General features: G+C 35.5%; 1 protein-coding gene across 4 annotated transcripts; it reads right to left on the reverse strand.

Moving 5' to 3' along the window:
* Positions 1 to 228: 228 nt before the first annotated feature.
* MED26 (mediator complex subunit 26) lies at positions 229 to 17,580 on the reverse strand. 4 transcript variants are annotated; one of them, XM_070218005.1, is made up of 6 exons: positions 17,416 to 17,580; positions 16,986 to 17,118; positions 16,043 to 16,922; positions 15,238 to 15,924; positions 15,109 to 15,180; positions 229 to 293 (listed from the first exon to the last, which is right to left on the reverse strand). In XM_070218005.1, exons 2-6 carry the CDS (start codon positions 17,049 to 17,051, stop codon positions 244 to 246), a joined length of 1,755 nt encoding a protein of 584 aa, XP_070074106.1. In that variant the 5' UTR covers positions 17,052 to 17,118; positions 17,416 to 17,580; the 3' UTR covers positions 229 to 243. The 4 variants fall into 4 exon arrangements, with proteins under 4 accessions (XP_070074106.1, XP_070074107.1, XP_016998556.2 ...); XM_070218006.1 differs by lacking the exon at positions 229 to 293 and adding an exon at positions 772 to 797; XM_017143067.3 differs by lacking the exon at positions 229 to 293 and adding an exon at positions 7,336 to 10,568.
* Positions 17,581 to 19,213: the final 1,633 nt, after the last annotated feature.

The raw sequence follows: 19,213 nt of genomic DNA on the forward strand, positions 1-19,213 counted from the left end.
TAGAGAAAATAGAAAGGAAGTTTTACAAACCCTAATAGTAAAAAGTAACTTAGTTTTTTTTTTTATATTGTTTTTTATTACATTTCAAACATTTAACACTTAACATTTAAACATAAACATTTTTAAATAACACACTTTTGACTTAAGAAAACATTTATTATTTAGCATATGAGTTATTATTGGTGGTATATTGTATAACCCAAGGTCTGTTGAACTTCATATGACATAAGGTGATCTCAAAACTCAGTATGTAGCTGCAGGCATCAAATACCATTTTCTTCGCCTTCCCTCAACTGGAAAAAATAGAATTATCAGGATATCAAATATTTGTTTTAAGATAAACAACATTTTTTGAAATAATGTAATGTTAATATTAGCCAAAATACAATCACGTTGGTCAAAAGACAGTGAGAGGAGCAAGACAGGTAGAACACGAGCATGGAAGGGGTGAAAATCGAATTTCAGAGAGAGAGATCCGGGAGAGACACGCGCAAGGGGGTCCGAATGTAAGCAGGGCGGATCATGACAATTTTAAGAAGAAGAGAGAAACGTCGCGTCGGTCAAGAGAGCGAGATACAGGAGCAGAATATGAAAGGGTTGAAAATCGGGTTTCAGATCAGGTGAGCCGCGTACATACCTACATATTTACATTGGGAGGTATGTCAAATAAAACAAATACAACATATTATTCTTTTTGATATACTCTTACCTTAGAAGGTTTTAAAACAAAATAACAGCTTCGCCAAAGAAATTATTTGGCTGTAGGTATTTTAGCGATTCATCTGTAATATTTCACTCTGAAAAATAAATATAATGCGAGTAATAAGGTGAAGTTATTTTAGAACTCTACACCTAAATATTTATGTACAAATGTATGTATGTAAGTAGCTTTTAGCTAAAAAACAATTCAACTACATTTGTATAAACTTGGTTAAGAGATTTACAGTTTTTCATTTAATTACATACACACAAATACGCGCTATACAGAAAATTATACATGTACATATCCCTTTGAATATTTGGAAAAAGGCTTCACCTCTTATACGCTTGAGAATCACGCCCATCACTTACGAATTTTTTTCACAATTGACGCTCGGGTGATCAGAGAAGTATTCGGGCCGAGTAGGCCCTTCGTCCTACTTCGTTTTTCTTGTCGTTAACATACGGTAGTTCTAGGGTCATTTCTTTCATATATTCAATGGCGACTTTGCCATTAAATACGTAGAAATTGTTTTGGCTGCGACGGCAAAAAAAACATATAAGATTTTTATTTTTCTAATTTCAAGAAAAATTATTTCTTGAATTTTCTTCATCTCTTCAAAGGTAAATTTTCTAAAAACAATAAATTTTTTTCTATTTTCAAAGGTAGGCCGGTTTAATGGCGATATTTCTAAAATTTAGAAATTAATTTTTATGAGGGTGAGGACTTCCAAGTAGAAACCCTAGGATTGCCCCGAAGTATCTCGCCCTGATGTGGTTTAGTGCTGGGCAACGCCACATCATGTGCTCAGGTGTCTCCTGTGTGTCTGTTTCTTTGCAGCTTCTGCAATTATCGTTGTACGGAAGCCCCATCTTCATGGCTTTCGTGCCAATGGCCCAATGGCTTGTGTTGAGTGCCATGATCCTACTAATATCCCTTTTACTTTTAGTTATTAGCTCTCGAGTTATCTTGCTATTGACGGTTGGCCAGCAGAGCTTTGATCTCCTGAGACCCCGCTTTTTCGACCAACTTTTACTGGCTTGTGTTTTGTAGTGATCGTGAATCCTTGCTTTGACTGTATTTAGGGATTCAGGTAGACTAGTTGTATAGGAGTCGTCTGCCGTCCCCACCGCCTTTTCGTTTCCTGGTATATCATTGTGCTTTGGCACCCATGTTAAATATACATGATTTTTTGTTGCTAGTATGCAAAACTATAAGACCAAAGAAATTTTTTGTTTGAAATTTTGTAAAGTTTAAGTTTCTTATGGAAGCAAAACATTTGCGATTGTTTCATAATCCTAAGACACCATTGATATTCCGTTCTAATGGCCAAACTTAACGTAGGTTTTTCCAGGTTAAGGGCTCATATGAAACAAAATTTTTTGACGTTGTTTTTAACAGACTCCATTTTGAGAGAAATCCAGCTCAAAGACGCTTCCAATCTTCGACCCATATATAAATCAAATAAAAACACCTCTAAACGAGGTAAAAAACTAGTGACGATCGCACCTTCAACGTACAAAGGTTCTGATATCAACTTTTGTGACGAAAAATGATTTTAGATGCGACTAAATAAGTACGCTACCTAAAATTTACTCGTTCGGCCCGCTTTAGCAAATATTTAATATCTACACGAAAGTTTTCTGTTGTAGCGTGCCGAATGAATAAATTTTAGGTAGCGTACTTATAATACATATAAAAATACCTTTCAAACGAGATGCTGCACAAGTCTGTAGCTTTAGTAGTATAGAAGTTACGGTTTTCCGAATTTTAGCTATTTATAGCTGTTTTCCCGCTAAACTAGCGAGTTTTTCCAAAAGTGGTAGAACAAAAGTTTTTTATATCGATGTGATGAACGTCATATAAAATTTTCAAAACTTAAAAAACATGTTTTGGACAAACTGACAAACTGACAAACAGAATTTAATTTTCATTTTGGGAAGACGTAGAAAATCTTATTTTGGCTATAACTTTTGAACGGAGCGTCGGATTTTATCATATGACCCCTCATTCGACGGGTATTTTCAATAGGAACACAAATAAAGCATTGCGAGGGGGCATATATCCCCCCGGCCCCAACAGCTCCAAATTTCGAAATTTGCACTTTTTCACTTTCACTGCTCTCTCTCCCAAGCCAATTGATTTTCTTAAAGTCTTGGTATGCAATCCTTTAAGTTTTTGCAATACCTTTCGATTGGTGTATTACTCATTACGATCGGACTATCACAGCAGATTTTCAATTTTGCGGCTATATAATAGTAGTCGCCTTCGCACACTCTCCTGGTGCGCTTCGTCACTACATGGACTGCCGTCCATAGTGATATTGAATATTTTTTTGTTCCTTAAAAAATAGTTTTTTTGAAGTCGTTTCGCTATCAGTCTCTCTGTTTTGAAGCTTTCGAAATGAAACTTTTCCAAAAGTCTTCTTTCTATTGCAGGTAGTGTATAAGTCGGAACGGGCCGGATCGGACAACTATTTCTTATAGCTCCCAAAGGAAGGATCTTAAAAGTAATTGGAAAAAAATTATAGCTTCGATGTTTTTTGACATATAGCCTCCTACGCTTGGGAATAACATTTGCTTATTAATTTTGAAATTCGAATTTAATTTTATAAACATCGCACGACCATATAATATAGCTGCCATAGGAACAGTTAGTATAAAAGTCGCAACTGATCGGACAACTATATCTTACAGCTCCAATAAATAGGATATGAAAAATAATTGTACAAATTAAAAAAAAATATATAGCTTTGGTGTATTTTGAAATATTATTGGATAAACTTCCGTTTAGCTCCTACCCCTAATTTTTTCAAACTTTTCATATTGACGTGTTTTTGGGTCCTGATTACGGGAAAAATAGCCAAAGTTGGCGCAAATAACGGGATCTTGAAAAATAACGGTAAAAATCTTAAAATTTTCGGCTTTTTGCAGTTTTTTCGGAAAATAAAAGAAAAATCAAAAAATGTTTTAGACAAAAACAGAAGATATTTATAAAACGGATCTATTGTGTATTAATCATTTTCTTCGTAAACATAAAGGTTTGCGAGGAAAAACTAAAAGAAGTATTTTAAATTGGGTTGAACATTTCAAAATACTGCAATATCCCGCCATAAAATGGCGACAGATAGTTTTCGATTAGTCGATAACAGCATTTTACCTTCTACTCTAGTGATGGACCTATTTTGCCTTTTTATACGATGTATCGTGTTCATGCTCCTCGAAAAAAGGAAATGGAACGGATGACCTGAATGAAAGGTGCATAAGCTTTTAAAGAAAGTAGGTAGGTAGGGGAGAAAAAAGCGCCGCAAGCAAAAATTTTTTTAAACAAAAATCGCGGCGGTTTTTGTTTAAAAAAATTTTTGCCTGCGACTTAATAAATGATTTATATGTATTTTTTGTTAATACATATTATTTCCGTTGTATAATTTGTATTTTATTTTGTTTTCTAAATGTTATACTTAACTACGATAACTGAAATGCTCTTCCTAAAAAATGTAATGCCATTCTCGTGCTTAGGTAGTATCATCGCTAATACATCGAGAGACATCGATATAAATTTTGACACACCGATACAACATGAAGAACATGAAGAATAACGTGGATTTTGAAAGTTTGAACGAAATCGGGGGTTTGGAGCTAAACGGAAGTTCACCCATATTATTTTCTACTTTTGGGAATATAATTTTATTTCTGAATTTTGATAATAATTTTGAAAAAATCGGAAACTAATTGTAAAAATTATAGCTTTCTTGATTTTGTTGAATTCTTTTCTACTCTGTAATATAGGGGAGAGTGGGGCAATTATGTCACCTGCAATATCTCGGAATCCATAAGTCGTAAAAATATATAATTATACCCGTTACTCGTAGAGTAAAAGGGTATATTGTATTCGTGCAAAAGTATGTAACAGCTAGAAGGAAGCGTTTCCGACCCCATAAAGTATATATATTCTTGATCAGGATCACTAGCCGAGTCGATCTAGCCATGTCCGTCTGTCCGCCTGTCTGTCCGTCTGTCTGTCTGTCTGTCTGTCTGTCTGTCTGTATGAACGCTGAGATCTCGGAAACTATAAAAGCTAGAAGATTGGCATTTTGCATGAATATTCTAGGAGCTCCTACGCAGCGCAAGTTTGTTTCAAAAAGGTGCCACGCCCCCTCTAACGCCCACAAGCCCCCTTTAACGCCCACAGTTTTGAAGCTATTATGAAAATAGTAACTGATATGTATTCGCTTCGTCAATACCTATCGATTGGCCAAGTAAAAAATTGCCACGCCCACTCTAACGCCCACAAACCCAATAAACGCTTAAACCTGGCCAGCGCCTACATTTCCACCTTTCATGACCAGTAGTACCAATATCTGGCGGTAGATGGCGCAATACAATATACACTAGCGCCATCTAGGAAATGGCATTGGAAAAAATCTGCGTTTTTTTCTGTGGTCACTCTAATTCACATTATGTTAATGCAAATTTTAAATTATTTGAAATGCGGCGCGCATTTTGTCTCTTTTTCTCGTATACGTTTTTCACAAGTGCTTTCACCTGCGCTAGAGAGAGACGGAAGATGTGCTAGGCAGAATTGAAAGTTCTAGAAAGCGTCTTCTAGAAAGAGATCCCTGGGTAAAAATCGAGCGGCGAAAAACATATAAGAAGGCATATTTCTATTAAGTTGTTTAGCTGAGTAACGGGTATCTAATAGTCGAGGCACTCGACTATAGCGTTCTCTCTTGTATTTTTTTGTTTTAGTCCTTCAAGACGGCATGACACAACCAATGCAATTTTTTTTGCACAGAAGGTCAAGATAATTAAGCTATAATATTAAATGTGTTTTAATAGTTCAAAAGCTATATTTAGTTCTCGACGAAATTTTTTCTGTATGCCACAATTAAAAAGGGATAAGATACAGTTTTTTTTATATAATACACAGTGCTATAATGTGCATTTAGTGATTTAGTGATTTTTAACTTCGCGCCTAATTTCGGAAAAAAAAATAATTATTTCTAAAAAAGTACTGTGTGGGGAAATTTCGCCACCATATGCTAAGGGTAAATTCGCACCTATTTTAAATACATATTTTTTTATTTGACGAGCTGGCTAACGAACAGACTACCAGCAGCAGCAACAAATATAAGACGTCACCAAAAATGGTACGCTTGATCAGTGTAGCATATTTACAGGCGTTAAACTCCCTACATTTTTCAGGTGACGAAATTGCCTCAGTGGTGTGGCGATTTTACCCCCCTATGTGGCGAGATTGCCCCAGTATATTGGTTTTACTTTTTAATTTTTTATAAATCACCAAGGTAATAAAAAAAATTGGGGAATGCCACATTTTAAAGCTTGGTGCTAAGCGCATTCATATTTTATTTTTTCAGAGCTTGGAATTAAGTTTAACGAAAATCGGACTTACTATATACAGCTGTGACCATGAAAATAGTAGTGCACTTACTTCTTAAAAGTTTTGCTGTGGCTATTCGGATTCTTTTGTTAGATAAGACTATATAGAGTAGAATTCAGCCAAAACCCGATCCAAATTTTGGTTTATACCACTTTTTAAAAATTATGTCAAAATTCGGCCGCTCATTAAAGCAGAAGTGCCAGCGTTAATGACTAAAACAATATTAAAACTTAAGTTTTTATTTTCAATTCCTATTCAAAATAATGTTTTTGTATTATAAAGTGCCATTTAAATAACATCCACTAATTTTTATAGCCGATACTATCGGCTAATATATCGGTGGCAAAGCGATTGCTGGAACACTATTAAAAAAAGGCGTTTTGTTGGCATACTATATTCTTCAAGCATTTTCGACACTTAATTGGCGGCTGGGCAAAACAAACCCCTATGCTCACTTAATAGGGCGCTGCCGACCTATGCCTACAAATTTCCAAAAAGTACCTATAAGCAACATTTTTCAAATATACTTGGTTCTGACACTTTTGGCCATGACTTACTTCGGTATCTGGCCGAGGTCTAGACTTGCATAAAAAAGATATAGGTTTTATGGCAACTTGGTTTTGCTGTACTGTTCTTGGTGGTATAACTTAACTTTTTACTGCACAACATTATTAAATCAGTTCTTTATGAAATATTTAATCTAATAATACACACATTTAGTTCAATTTTTTAATTTTGCAAAAAAACGATAGGACCACCCAACTAGGCGCACACTTCTGATCCTAAATTATTGGTTTATAAACGTTCTAGCCGGTAAATTGTAGATTTTATGATAAGTTTCTACTCTTAATAGTGTTAAATTAATCAAAAAGGTACAAAATGATTTTAACATGTAGTTGTTTTTGCATTTCAACCACCACATTTTATTATTTTTTGTTATTACCGTTTTTATGTTTTTCCCAAAGGATAACGACAGTGTATGATCGTCCAGCTAAAAACTTTTGCCGATCTAAAACATTGCGTTTTAATATTTCTTTAGTCATTTGGTTCCGATTAATGTGTTTTTGCGGGGATAATATCGTATTTTAGTGGAAGAAAAAGACAAACAAAATAAAAAAACAGGAACTATAAAATATTACTAATTTTATTATTTTTAATATTTTTAATTTTCTCATATGCCGTAAAATTGGATCACGGAAAATATCTTCGTAATATAAAATTTGAATTCGGTAAAATTTCATTGAGAAACGTATTTAATGTATATCTATTTTATTTACAGTTATTATACATTAGTTTGTGTTACTTATCGGTATTTAAATATTTACTGAAAATTTTCAAATTAAAAACATAAAAAGTTTTAACAATAGAATGTAACAAAAATTCATATTGCAAACGCAATTGATTCTTCTTATATTAGTATATTTCTTTTAGTCCTGGCAAACGTACAATTAACCAACAGTGCTGTGATCTGATCAAAAGTGACTTAGTATACACAACACAAGATTATGATTAATTGATAATTTTTTTTAATGTATTTTATTTCGCTACACGCTTTTACATTTTCTTTTTTTGTTTTGGAAATGCTATCACACAGCGTGAGTGAAAAGTTGAATTTATTCAAGCAAAACGTAAGGCAGAACAATTAAGGGCTCATTGTTGTACGATTTTAGTTGGAGAACCTGATGCCATTCCTTAAATTGTTGAAAGCTGGTTAAGTTCTTTTCCGCTATACTTGTAGAAGCAACATCTGAAGATGACCGAATTCCAGTGCGGTACTCAACGCCGAGCAATGGAAATTTAATGGTTGATTCGGCCGACTCGATAGATTTCCGTCTCATGGTTAGGTCTACATCTAAGTTGTTGTTGTTGTTAAAACATATATTGCTAGCATCGGAATTATCAATTTTTTGTGATTCGAGCGATGCTTTAGTCGGAGATAATTTTATACTTGCAACAGAACTCTCAGCAAATATTGAATTAAAAGATTGCAGCATACTGTTGTTTTGAAAATCGTTCCCCTCATTGACAGTATAATCAATTTCTTTAAGTTCTTTCTGATCTCCATTATCGCTATCGCTTAATGAAGTTAAATATGAATCCAAATCGCTTTCAAAATTGGCCTCGGAAATCGCTGCTGCGGCACTCATTTCAGTCTCAATTTTTAAATTATATGTATCCAAAGATGAACTTTTTTTAACTTTTTTGTCCTCTGCGGAAGTGTTTTCCACTTCGCTATCGTCGTCATAACTAGAGCTGCTGCTACTGCTATAATTTATTATTCTTTCCTTTACACCTAGAGCGTTCTCCCTGCACAGTTCATGGTGGAAAAACAGTTTATTGTGAAGCTTAATATCTGAGTAATCTGTTGTATTTGGTTTTAAATGAAATAAATGTTTTAGTTCTAAATCAATAGACCTAATTTGACTTTTTTCTTGTTTTCGGCATGTTCGGCGATAGCGGATATTACGGGGCCTAGAAGCTAGCCTGCATGTTTTCGATTTTACATTACAGTGTTCCAGTGGAATTTCAGTTTGGCATTTAGTTAGATCTTCTTGAAAAGAGTTGGGAAGCGGTTTTTTTACATTTCCCATATCTGAAGTAGTATTTGGTGAGACTGCAGTCATAGAGTTGGCTGGAGAATTAATTTTACTTGGCGTTTTCTTTATTGTCAATACAATATGGTTGCTGCAAGCTCCCCCATCACCTACTGGGCGTTGAACAATGGCATATTCTTCATTATTACTGTTTTCGTATTCATTCTCATTATCATTCTCTGCTCCATTGTCACTATCACTGCTGTTATTATTACTACTCAAATTTGAAAAGGTTCCATTCAAAGATGTTTTAAACCGCTTGACTGAAATATTAAATTCATTTCGTACTTGTTTCTTCTTTTTTATAACATCCTCTGCATAAATTCTTTTATTTTTTCGATGTACTTCTGATTTTGTGCCTGATGAATCTTTCCTTTTATTTCTTAGTTTTTCATTTATGGAGTTTTGAGTTGCTTTTAAACTAGAATAGCTACAACTGCTGGAACTACTAGACCTATAAGGACTGTCATCCTGATATTCGTGATCACTGCTTTTATCAGTTTTATCAGGATCAGCGAAGTGCACTTCATCATTAGCCAATTTTAATAAATTATAACTGAAAGCTTTCACGGAGGACGTACCAAATAATGTCTTCGTTGACGGTGATATATTGATGTTGCAATTAACTTGCGTTGGCACGTGGTTTTCATTATGGCTATTCGTACCAGAAATCGGGACATCAACATTAACCTCAAGCGGGCTGGAACTATTAAATTTATATTCTATGTTACCTTCGGGAATTTCTAAACTTTTAGAAAATGTATTAGCAGTATTCGGAGAGTTCAGCCATTCCTTAACCCTGTTTCTAGCACGTCGACACGTTGGCAAGCACTTTGCTACGCCAAGAAATGGTGCCATTAAAGATTTAAATTGTTTCGCTTTAAAAGGTTTTATAAATTTTAAAGAACTTAGGTCTTTTTTGATTCTATCGGATGTTAGAAGTCCATATTTAGGGACAACATCAGCTCCATCAGTCACTGTGTAAGAGTCCAAGGTGTGGAGACATTTATTCTCAGATTGAAAACTAGAGGCTGAGTCAACACTATCCCAGTTCCCATTTATGTTTGGTATGTAGAAATTATGCAAAGAATTTATGTGAAAACTGGTTACTTTGTTGGTTTGTATATAAAACCTTTGCTTTGCTACGCAATCAGGATCTTCGTGAACTGTAAAGACAGGAAGAACTTCATTGTTTGTTTCACTGCTTTCTTTTTCTTGATTAGTATTGTCAAGTTGAGCATCCGCGTTATTACTTATCAAATTTGACGCAACGTTTTGTATGGGTGCACTAAAAGATACATTTTTGGTATCAGAATTATTTTTTGAATCTTCAAAATTAGCTATTGGCTTTCGAATTTCATCCATTAACGAATACAAAGGATCGTCGTTATCATCAAAATCTAGATCAAAAATTGACTTTACTGGTTTTGGCTGAGTGTCACCTACTTCACCATTATCCACACTTTCAAAATTAAGCAAGTTTTCTTCATGCTTGTGAGAAATGTTCTCCTTATAATTTAAACTAGTTTTTGGATCATTCTTATCCGTATCTGAAGTTGCATTTTTAGACTCTTCTAATGTACTCTGAACTTCCTCGATAACTAGGCAAGTACATGGTACTATTTGAGCTTGGTACATTTTCTCAATTTCCATTTCATTCAGTGGGCTGTTCAAGCTGTGAATTAGGTGCATTAATTGAGTGGTGACATCATTAAAATTGTTCGGCATCAAGTTTTCCGATGTTCTTGCTAAAGGTAAGGTATGGAGTGAATTGCTATTGCTCTCCAATGAAGTACATTCCTTAATTTCCTGCGATTTATTACTATCGTGAGATGGTTCTGAAGTCACCGTATCACTGTCCGTAATTGCAGGTTCTGTAAAGGGAAAATTGTTTTTTTTTAATTTTTAAATATACCAGCAAGGTCGGCCGCAGTTTTGCCTGCGGAAATCAGGACTGCAAGTTTTGAAAATAGATTCAGTTATAATTGCTTATATGCAGTCACACCACGTTAATATATTTAACAAAGAAAATCAAAGAGCCCTTTTGACTTATCTTTCAGTTCGTGTAGCTCAGGTCCAACATTTTTACTCAATTAAAGAAAGCAAGTAGACTGGATCAGAGTAGCAAGACTAAAAAATTATTATAGGGAATTTTTATACCGTTTACCATCAATACTTTTACATTTCCGCGATTTCTTAAGATTGGCCTTAAGGAAAAAGACTTTGGTTGTTGGTTCGGTAGTTTCATGTTAACGAAATTCAAAGATTATTAATTCCATTGGGGATCCTGTTGTCGCGATTTATGACCATCATGTCTCTCTATAATTTTAAAAATATTGCTATATCGTCATCTAAAAAGTTGACACTTTAGGACTCAAGATATATTTTTACCCTGTCTGTGTGTCTGTATGAACGCTGAGATCTCGGAGACTACAAAAGCTAGAAATTTAACAACACAAATTGTTTGGCTCCCTACGCAGAGTTTGTGCCACGCCCACTCTTACGCCCACAGTCGCATTAAAGGACTTACTCTATGTATTAATTATATCCGATACTCGTAGAGTAAAAAGGTATATTGTATTCGTGCAAAAGTATGTAACAGGGAGAAGGAAGCGTTTCCAACCCCATAAAGTATATATATTCTTGATCAGGGTCACTAGCCAAGTCGATCTAGCCATGTCCGCCTGTCTGTCAGTCTGTGTGTATGAACGCTGAGATCTTGGCAACTACAAAAGCTAGAAAGTTGGAATTACCCACACATATTCTTGGGCTTTCTACCCAGCGCAAGTTTATTTAAGCCAAGCGCTGAAACGAACGCTATATTCGGGTGCCCCGACTGTCAGATACCCTTTCCTCAGCTAAAGAGAGTGCAAGGGAGATATAAAACTTTGCTCGGACATAACTTTTTAACGAATGGTCCGATTTGAAAAATTTGTCTTCTACATTTCTATAGGTAGTACACACAAAACAATGCATATTTACTTTTCCGAAATCTTTAATTGTGTGGGCGCCAGACACCTTTTAAAATCGTTTAAGGTGATTATGGTCGTTAGAGGGGGCGTGGCCCTCGGCTGAAACAAACTTGCGCTGCGTGGGAAGAGCCCAAGAATATGTGTGGGTAATCCCAACTTTCTAGCGGACAGACGCACATGGCTAGATCGACTCGGTTACTGATCCTGATCAAGAATATATATACTTTATGGAGTAGGAAAAGCTTCCTTCTACATACTCTTGCACGAATACTATACCCTTTCACTCAAGGAGTAACGGGTATAAAAACATAAAAAAAGTAATTTTAACCCTTGCAGAGGGTATTAAATGGTCAAGAAAATCTTAATAAATAAATAAATATTTATTCCGCACAACCTGAAGATCCCCTAGTTCTAAGGAATTATTTAAGGACAAATTTCTCTGATGGTTGGTTTGATATACTTCATTACCCGCGAATTCAACGTAACTAAAGATATTGACAAGTATTGGTACTTATGTTCAATGTTGGTCCCGTTTGTTATCAAGAAATCGGCCTTAATTGGATCAAATAAAAACACCTCTTAACGAGGTAAAAAACAAGAGAGAACGCTATAGTCGGGTGCCCCGACTATCAGATACCCGTTACTCTGCTAAAGGGAGTGCGAAGGAGATGGAGATAAGAACTTTGATCCGCCGTAACTTTTTAACGAATGGTCCGATTAAAAAAATTTCTTCTACATTTCGATAGGTATTGATAAACACAATACAACTGCATTTTTACTCGTAAAATCGTATATAAGCGATTGTGGGCGTTAAAGGGGGCGTGGCACCCTTTTGAAATAAACTTGCGCTGCGTAGGAGCTCCTAGAATCTGCATGCAAAATGTCAATCTTCTAGCTTTTATAGTTTCCGAGATCTCAGCGTTCATACGGACGGACAGACAGACGGACAGACGGACATGGCTATATCGACTCGGCTAGTGACCCTGATCAAGAATATATATACTTTATAGGGTCGGAAATGCTTCCTTCTAGCTGTTACATACTTTTGCACGAATACAATATACCCTTTTACTCTACGAGTAACGGGTATAAATTCCTCAAGTACCAGAGCTGTTTTTCTATGGTTTTGGTTTTACTCAAAAATTTATTTATTTATTTATATATATCGCCAACGGATAAATCCTTATCTGGCTACATCTTAACTTAAATCTATTATTGAAAAATTGTTGGCCGTTTTTTTACGCAGTTTCAAACACATTCGCTTGGGACAATTTTTCTCACCGTTTTGTAAAAAGGATTTCTTTACCTCTATAACTCAATTGCAGGCTGTTTTGCTTTTAACTTAATAGTTTGACATGTAAAAATGAAGCATTCAGTACAGAAAAATGTCACACACAAAAAAAAAACTTGGTAAAATCAACTGTAATAATTGTCAAACAGGCCCCAACCAGCAAAATTGTCAATTCTAAATAAATAGTCATTTCACAACAACAAAATACACACAATTAGCAAAGACACAAACCCAAAGCAAAAACAAAATACACGTAAATATTTTAATAGTTTCGTAACTATCTTTGTTGGTCAATTTTACCAAGCAAATTTTTTTGTGTGCACATATTGGCATTTCTATAGGATAAATTAACAACAAAAGACAGGTCCAAAAAATAACAAAAAAAAATCCAAAAACTAACTTGCGTATATTGATGGGGTGGGTTTGTCATAAAAATCAAACTATACTCAAAATTTGTAGTTTAGCTCAGGATTCAACTAATTAGAAACTAATATAGCGGCAAAATCATGTGGAAATATGTTTTATTAAAGTTTAAAGGGTTTTGGCATTGTGGACTTTTTGGTGGAAATGCCCATATGTATACACAAAAAAAACTTGGTAACATCAACTGTAATAATTGTCAAACAGGCCCCAACTACTAAGCAAATTGTTACTCTTACGTAATTCGTAAACGTAAGGGTTACTATAAAAAATAGTTATGCAACTATAAAATAGGGTAGAATGTGCCCGAACCATAAATTGTAGTTAACTTACTATTTTTATAGTAAATATACAATTATTTATAGTTATTTTACTTTTATACTAAAGAAGTTACGTTAGGGTAACTATTGTTCATAATTAAACAACTATTTAAAATAGTTTCAAGGTACAAAAACAGAATACACACATCTCGTAATCGTAACTATTTTAATAGTAGTTTAACTATTTAATAGTACGCAAAGCCAAAACAAATACACGGACGACTATTTATACCCGTTACTCGTAGAGTAAAAGGGCATATTGTATTCGTGCAAAAGTATGTAACAGGGAGAAGGAAGCGTTTCCGACCCTATAAAGTATTTATATTCTTGACCAGGATCACTAGACGAGTCGATATAGCCATGTCTGTCTGTCCGTCGGTATGAACGCTGAGAATTTGTAAACTACAAAAGCTAGAAAGTTGCGATTGTCCACACATATTCTTGGGCTTCCTACGTAGCGCAAGTTTATTTCAGCCGAGCGCCACGCCTTCTCTAACGCCTACAAACGATTTTAAAATGTGTCTAGCGCACACATTTTTAAAGATTTCGGAAAGGTAGGGGAGAGGTCTGTAGGTTGGGATGGTCTGTAAGTTGAGACACTCAATTTTCTCAAAACTTTTCCACTAAAAAAAATGGATTTTATTTTTTTTTGTAGTCCTTTTTAGTGACAAAACTTTTGGGAAAACATTATAAGCCAGGCTCTAGCCAGATTTAAGCTGTGAGAGTCGTGTACCATTTTATACCAAAAAAGTTTTTGTCAGAAAAAAAGGTTTTAATTTTTTCCCGAAACATCCTAAAAGGCCTTAGCCCGACAGAGGTCGCTTTCTTCCTAGTACATTTCTTTGATATTAGGGGAAAAGTGCTTGTTTAATTTGGTTTAAGTTCTTAAAAAATGGATGGGAAATAATTTAGGACGAACTTAAATTGGTTAAATTAACATAAATAAATTGTTTTTAAAAGTTTGGACTACTTTTGGTGTGAGTATTATTGACTTATAAAAGTGTCCCAACTTACAGACCTCTTTTTCAAAATGTCGTTTTTTGACACTTTTCAAAAAAAATTAATTTTTACTTTTCCCTAACAAAAAAAAAATTTTTTTTTGTTTTTTTAAAGCTAATAGACTAACCTTTCGATCAGTACCAAATACGTGAAGTTTCACAAGTGAATGTCGAAATGGCAGATTAAAAACAAAAGGTGTACCAACCTACAGACCTCTCCCCTATAAATGCAATTTGGCTGCGTTTATTTATACCTATTGAAATGTAAATTTATCAAATTTTAAACTTTTTTAAAAGTTATATATCTCCGTCTCCCTCGCACTCCCTCGAGCTGAGTAACGGGTATCTGATAGTCGGGGTAGTATTCCGACTATAGCGTCCTCTTCTGTTTCCCTATAAGTTTTTGTACAAACCTTCTATTTTGCTTGTAAAAGTAGCATTGCCCGAAAAAGATTCCAAAATTTGTGGAGAATGCATTGAAGTGTCTAAAACATTTAGATAAATAATTAATCATTGCGCAATGAGTTTTTCCAAAAACATACCTGAGCAAGACGACGTTGGTCTTGGAAAGATAGCACGGGAAGCCAGTTCTCGATTGGTTGACGAATTTGAAAGATTACTGGTTGACGATTGCATGGAAACACTTAATTTTCTGCTCTGAATTTCGTTAAAGAGTTCCTTCGTGGTCTTTACTTTTTTAACGGTTGAGCCCCCAAAAAATATTTGTTGCGACAGGCTAGATGACTCCTTGGCGATAAGACCGTCCACACCTTTTGATCCTTTTTTTCTACCACGTCTTTTTGGAATTTGAGACTGGGAGGAGTTTTCCAAATACTCAGGTCTACTATTTGGATCATAGCCCATGCCGGAAGAAGGCATTGCTATCTGAATAGCAGATGCATTGTGTAATCGAGCATCAAATAAATTCTCGGACTTTCTTACTTCTTCGACAGTTGATGGAGATAGACGGCTACATGATGCACTTGAGTCGTAAGCACTATATTCATCAAATTTTTGCTTCCCTGATTCAGTGTTTCGAAACACACTGTTTTGTCCGGCCAAAAAGCTTGAATTACTGTGGTTCGAAACATCCAATTGGTTAACCGACTTAAATCTGCCGGTAAATGTCAACTCGCTTGAGCTTAATCGAGTCTTATGCTGGGAATTTCCCAATGTAGCATCCCCAGATAAAATTGAGCTCATAGAACTGTTTGAAAGGGAAAAAATTTCTGAAAATATAATAAAAAAAGGGATTTCCTTCTAATTCAAGCATTAATATCAAAATATGTATCGTTACGTCACGAAACATTTATAAAAAAAACTTTTGTTTTTTTTTTTAAATCATACCTGAATCTGCTGCGAGAGCAGACTGTAGCAATCCGTCGCTAACTTTTGAACCAAATCTTATGTTTTGTGCGACCTGCCCTTCTCTATCCTTACTTCTTTTCTCTTTTTTTAATTTTTTCTGCCGAGAGCTTGGCGTTGTTGGAATTGCAAGGGGCGCTGGCACCACCAAGTTGGATTTTTCTTGCTTCGACACACAGTTGTTGTCGTTCTCATCGGAATCGGATACAATGTCAATGACAACTGAAGCTTCGTTCATCTTCTCGGCGCTGACATCGGTTAGGTTGAATACGGAATTGACCGACTGTTCAATTATGATCGGCTGAGGAGAGCTCTGGTGCCTACTAAGTGTGGGCTGTGGTTGGCGCCGGTCCTTGTTATTGTGCAGTGTCGTTACAGAGTTTTTTTGGTCACGCTCGCAATCATGGATATTGTTGACCAGGTTTGAGAAGTTCGTATGAAGTTGGGTGTGCACACCCAAAGGCGCAGGCTCAGAAGAGTCGATATTTAGTTGCATGTGTGAAGCAATTTGCTGCGAAGACAACGCTTGAGAGAACGGTAGATGAGCAACTGGCTCGCTCATGTGGACACCGCTGTCTGGTGCCACCGCTGCGGACTTTACAAAGTCTGATACTAGCTGCGTGGGTTGGGAAACAATTTGACTGGGATGTGGGAGACTTTCAGTGGCCGTTTGCTGAATCCCCACCATTTCCCTCCACTTCTTTAGCAAGGACTTTGCGCGTCGAGCCAAATGCTCATTTTTGGTCCTTCTTCTCAGCTGATTAATGTACTTAGCCAGTCTGGTGGCCTCCAGCTGCTCCTTGGTGATTGGTGTGCCTTCCAGTGCACATATAACAGAGAGCACTGTATCCATGTTGACGACCTAGAAACATCGTTTATAAAGATATAAAGACCGATTTGTTAAACAGATAACACACTTTCTTACATCGTAGTTTTGATCAAGTGCCTGCGATAGGTGAGTGGTAAGTTGCTGGATTTGGTTTTGGTTCATTTATATCTTCCGGATTGCAAAGCCTCTGGTCCAGATTCAAGGAACAGCAAACGGCGAAAGGCGAGTTCTGTTCAAATTTTTTAAATGAGAGAAAGTAGCATGTGAAAACAAAATGTATTTGCTGTAAAAATTGTATTCATTTTGTCTGTAGTTTTGTATTAAAATTTTTTAAATCAAGAAAAGATTTCATCTGTTTTTATACACAAAATCCAACAATTGTAACTTAAGAAATGCTTCAAAACAAAAATGTGTTTTCTGAAGACCAAAATATTCCAAAATTATAATGTAATTAATGTATGCAATGAATATCTGAAAAAACACACATACTAAAGCACGATGTATATTGGCCAATCGTTATGCTTACAAATTATAGCTACACAATTAAATTGTAAAGTCTGTGTTCCCTCGACACACTTCCTTGAACACGAAATTGTTTATATTCGTCACAAAATAAAGTAAATTAATAATTTATCATCAGTTCCCCGACTCCATCGCAATTCGCCATTTTCACCATTGACAGCTGCACTACTCTGCGGGTGGGAAGAAATCGATAAAAAGAAATATCGCTACTTTTCACGTGTACTTGTTATAATATAACAGCCTGTTCATACTGTGCCGCATCTACGGCAGGTCCCAGTCTCCACCATCAGTCTTTGTCGTAATCTTGTAAATTGTCGATAAGCTACGCGATAGGTAAGGCTCTCCCCCAGTCAGCAATATGTATGCATACTCGTTATAAGAGCTCAAATATGTTTTAAACTCCTATCTTATGCTATTTAGTGTATTATTCTCAGGAACCCTACTCATTATAAGTGAAAAAATAAAAATTACCATTTAATGATTATTTGTAAGCGAAAAAAAATATCGCTCAGAAATAATGATTATTATGTGAGCGATATTAAGGGCTGTCCATATATTACTTAATCACGTTTTTGGTGATTTTTGACCCCCTCAATAAACAACCCCCCCCCCCCTCCCAATGATTACGTAATCCCAAGAATACAATTTTTTTTGTTTTAATCTGTGGATTCAAACGGAGATGCAACCCAATCTTTAATATTGTTTATAAATGAAGTTTGGTATGACACATTCGGTTCGTCCACGGTGATATTATCTCCATCATACTCTTCGTCAAGCCATTTCGTGTGATTGAACCACTAAACATTCTCTTTTTCGCCTCTCCATGTAATCAAACATAATCATTTCAATGACCCCCTCCCCACCCCTAGCTGATTACGTAATATATGGCCAGCCCCTTATTTCGCTTAAAAATATCACTCAAAGTGCGTTTGCAGCCGTTCTGTACGGAATTTTAGAAAGATTTAAATTTGTGCTTGTAGGTAGAGCCACGGAGCACATATTGAGTTAATAAAATAAGGTGTTTTTTTTGTATAAACTTTTAACAACGCTGTTATTAGTTTACAAGAGGTATGCATAAAAACAAAGAGTTGTAGCAACCTTAGGACTTTATCTTGTTTATATAGTAGCAAAACGACTTAACAAGATCTTATGAACTATTTCACATAGATCCAACCCGACATGTGGGCTGGGTGTTAGTGTGTTGGTCTCCCGTGCTGTAAGCACGAGTTCGATTCCCACAGAAAGTGTTTTTTTTCTACAAAAGTCAGCCGTTTTTAAGCGGTTTATACAAAGAACATTTTTTTTAGCTGGATATGTGCTTCGTGGTTCTACACATTTTAATAATTGTAAAATTCCGCGTAGGACGGCTGCAATCACACTTTAAGTGATATTTTACGCGAAATAATATCGCTCACAAAATAATCATTATTTCTGAGCGATATTTTTTTTCGCATACAAAATAATCATTAAATGGTGATTTTTATTTTTTACTCAAAAAAAAAATCATTATTTTCGGTCCCTGATTATTCTACAATACGATTATGAGAACGCAATTTAACGACAGTTTTGCTGAGTTGAAATCCCCCTTCGGTTATGATGGGTTAAGCAACTGCTCCTCAAGTCCGCTGTTATCGGATGGTGTATGTGCTCTGTGGAAACACGAGTTTCACATTTGTCAAAAATCCCAACCGTTTCACACGGACTCTATGGGAAGAGGCTATAAAACACTTTGCGGTTTTTTGGTATTTTTGTTAATTTTCGACTGGCAACGTGAGGTGTTTCCATTGGCAAACGCGTTTGAA

The sequence above is a fragment of the Drosophila takahashii genome, chromosome 4, assembly GCF_030179915.1.
Source record: "Drosophila takahashii strain IR98-3 E-12201 chromosome 4, DtakHiC1v2, whole genome shotgun sequence".
Lineage (NCBI taxonomy): Eukaryota > Metazoa > Arthropoda > Insecta > Diptera > Drosophilidae > Drosophila > Drosophila takahashii.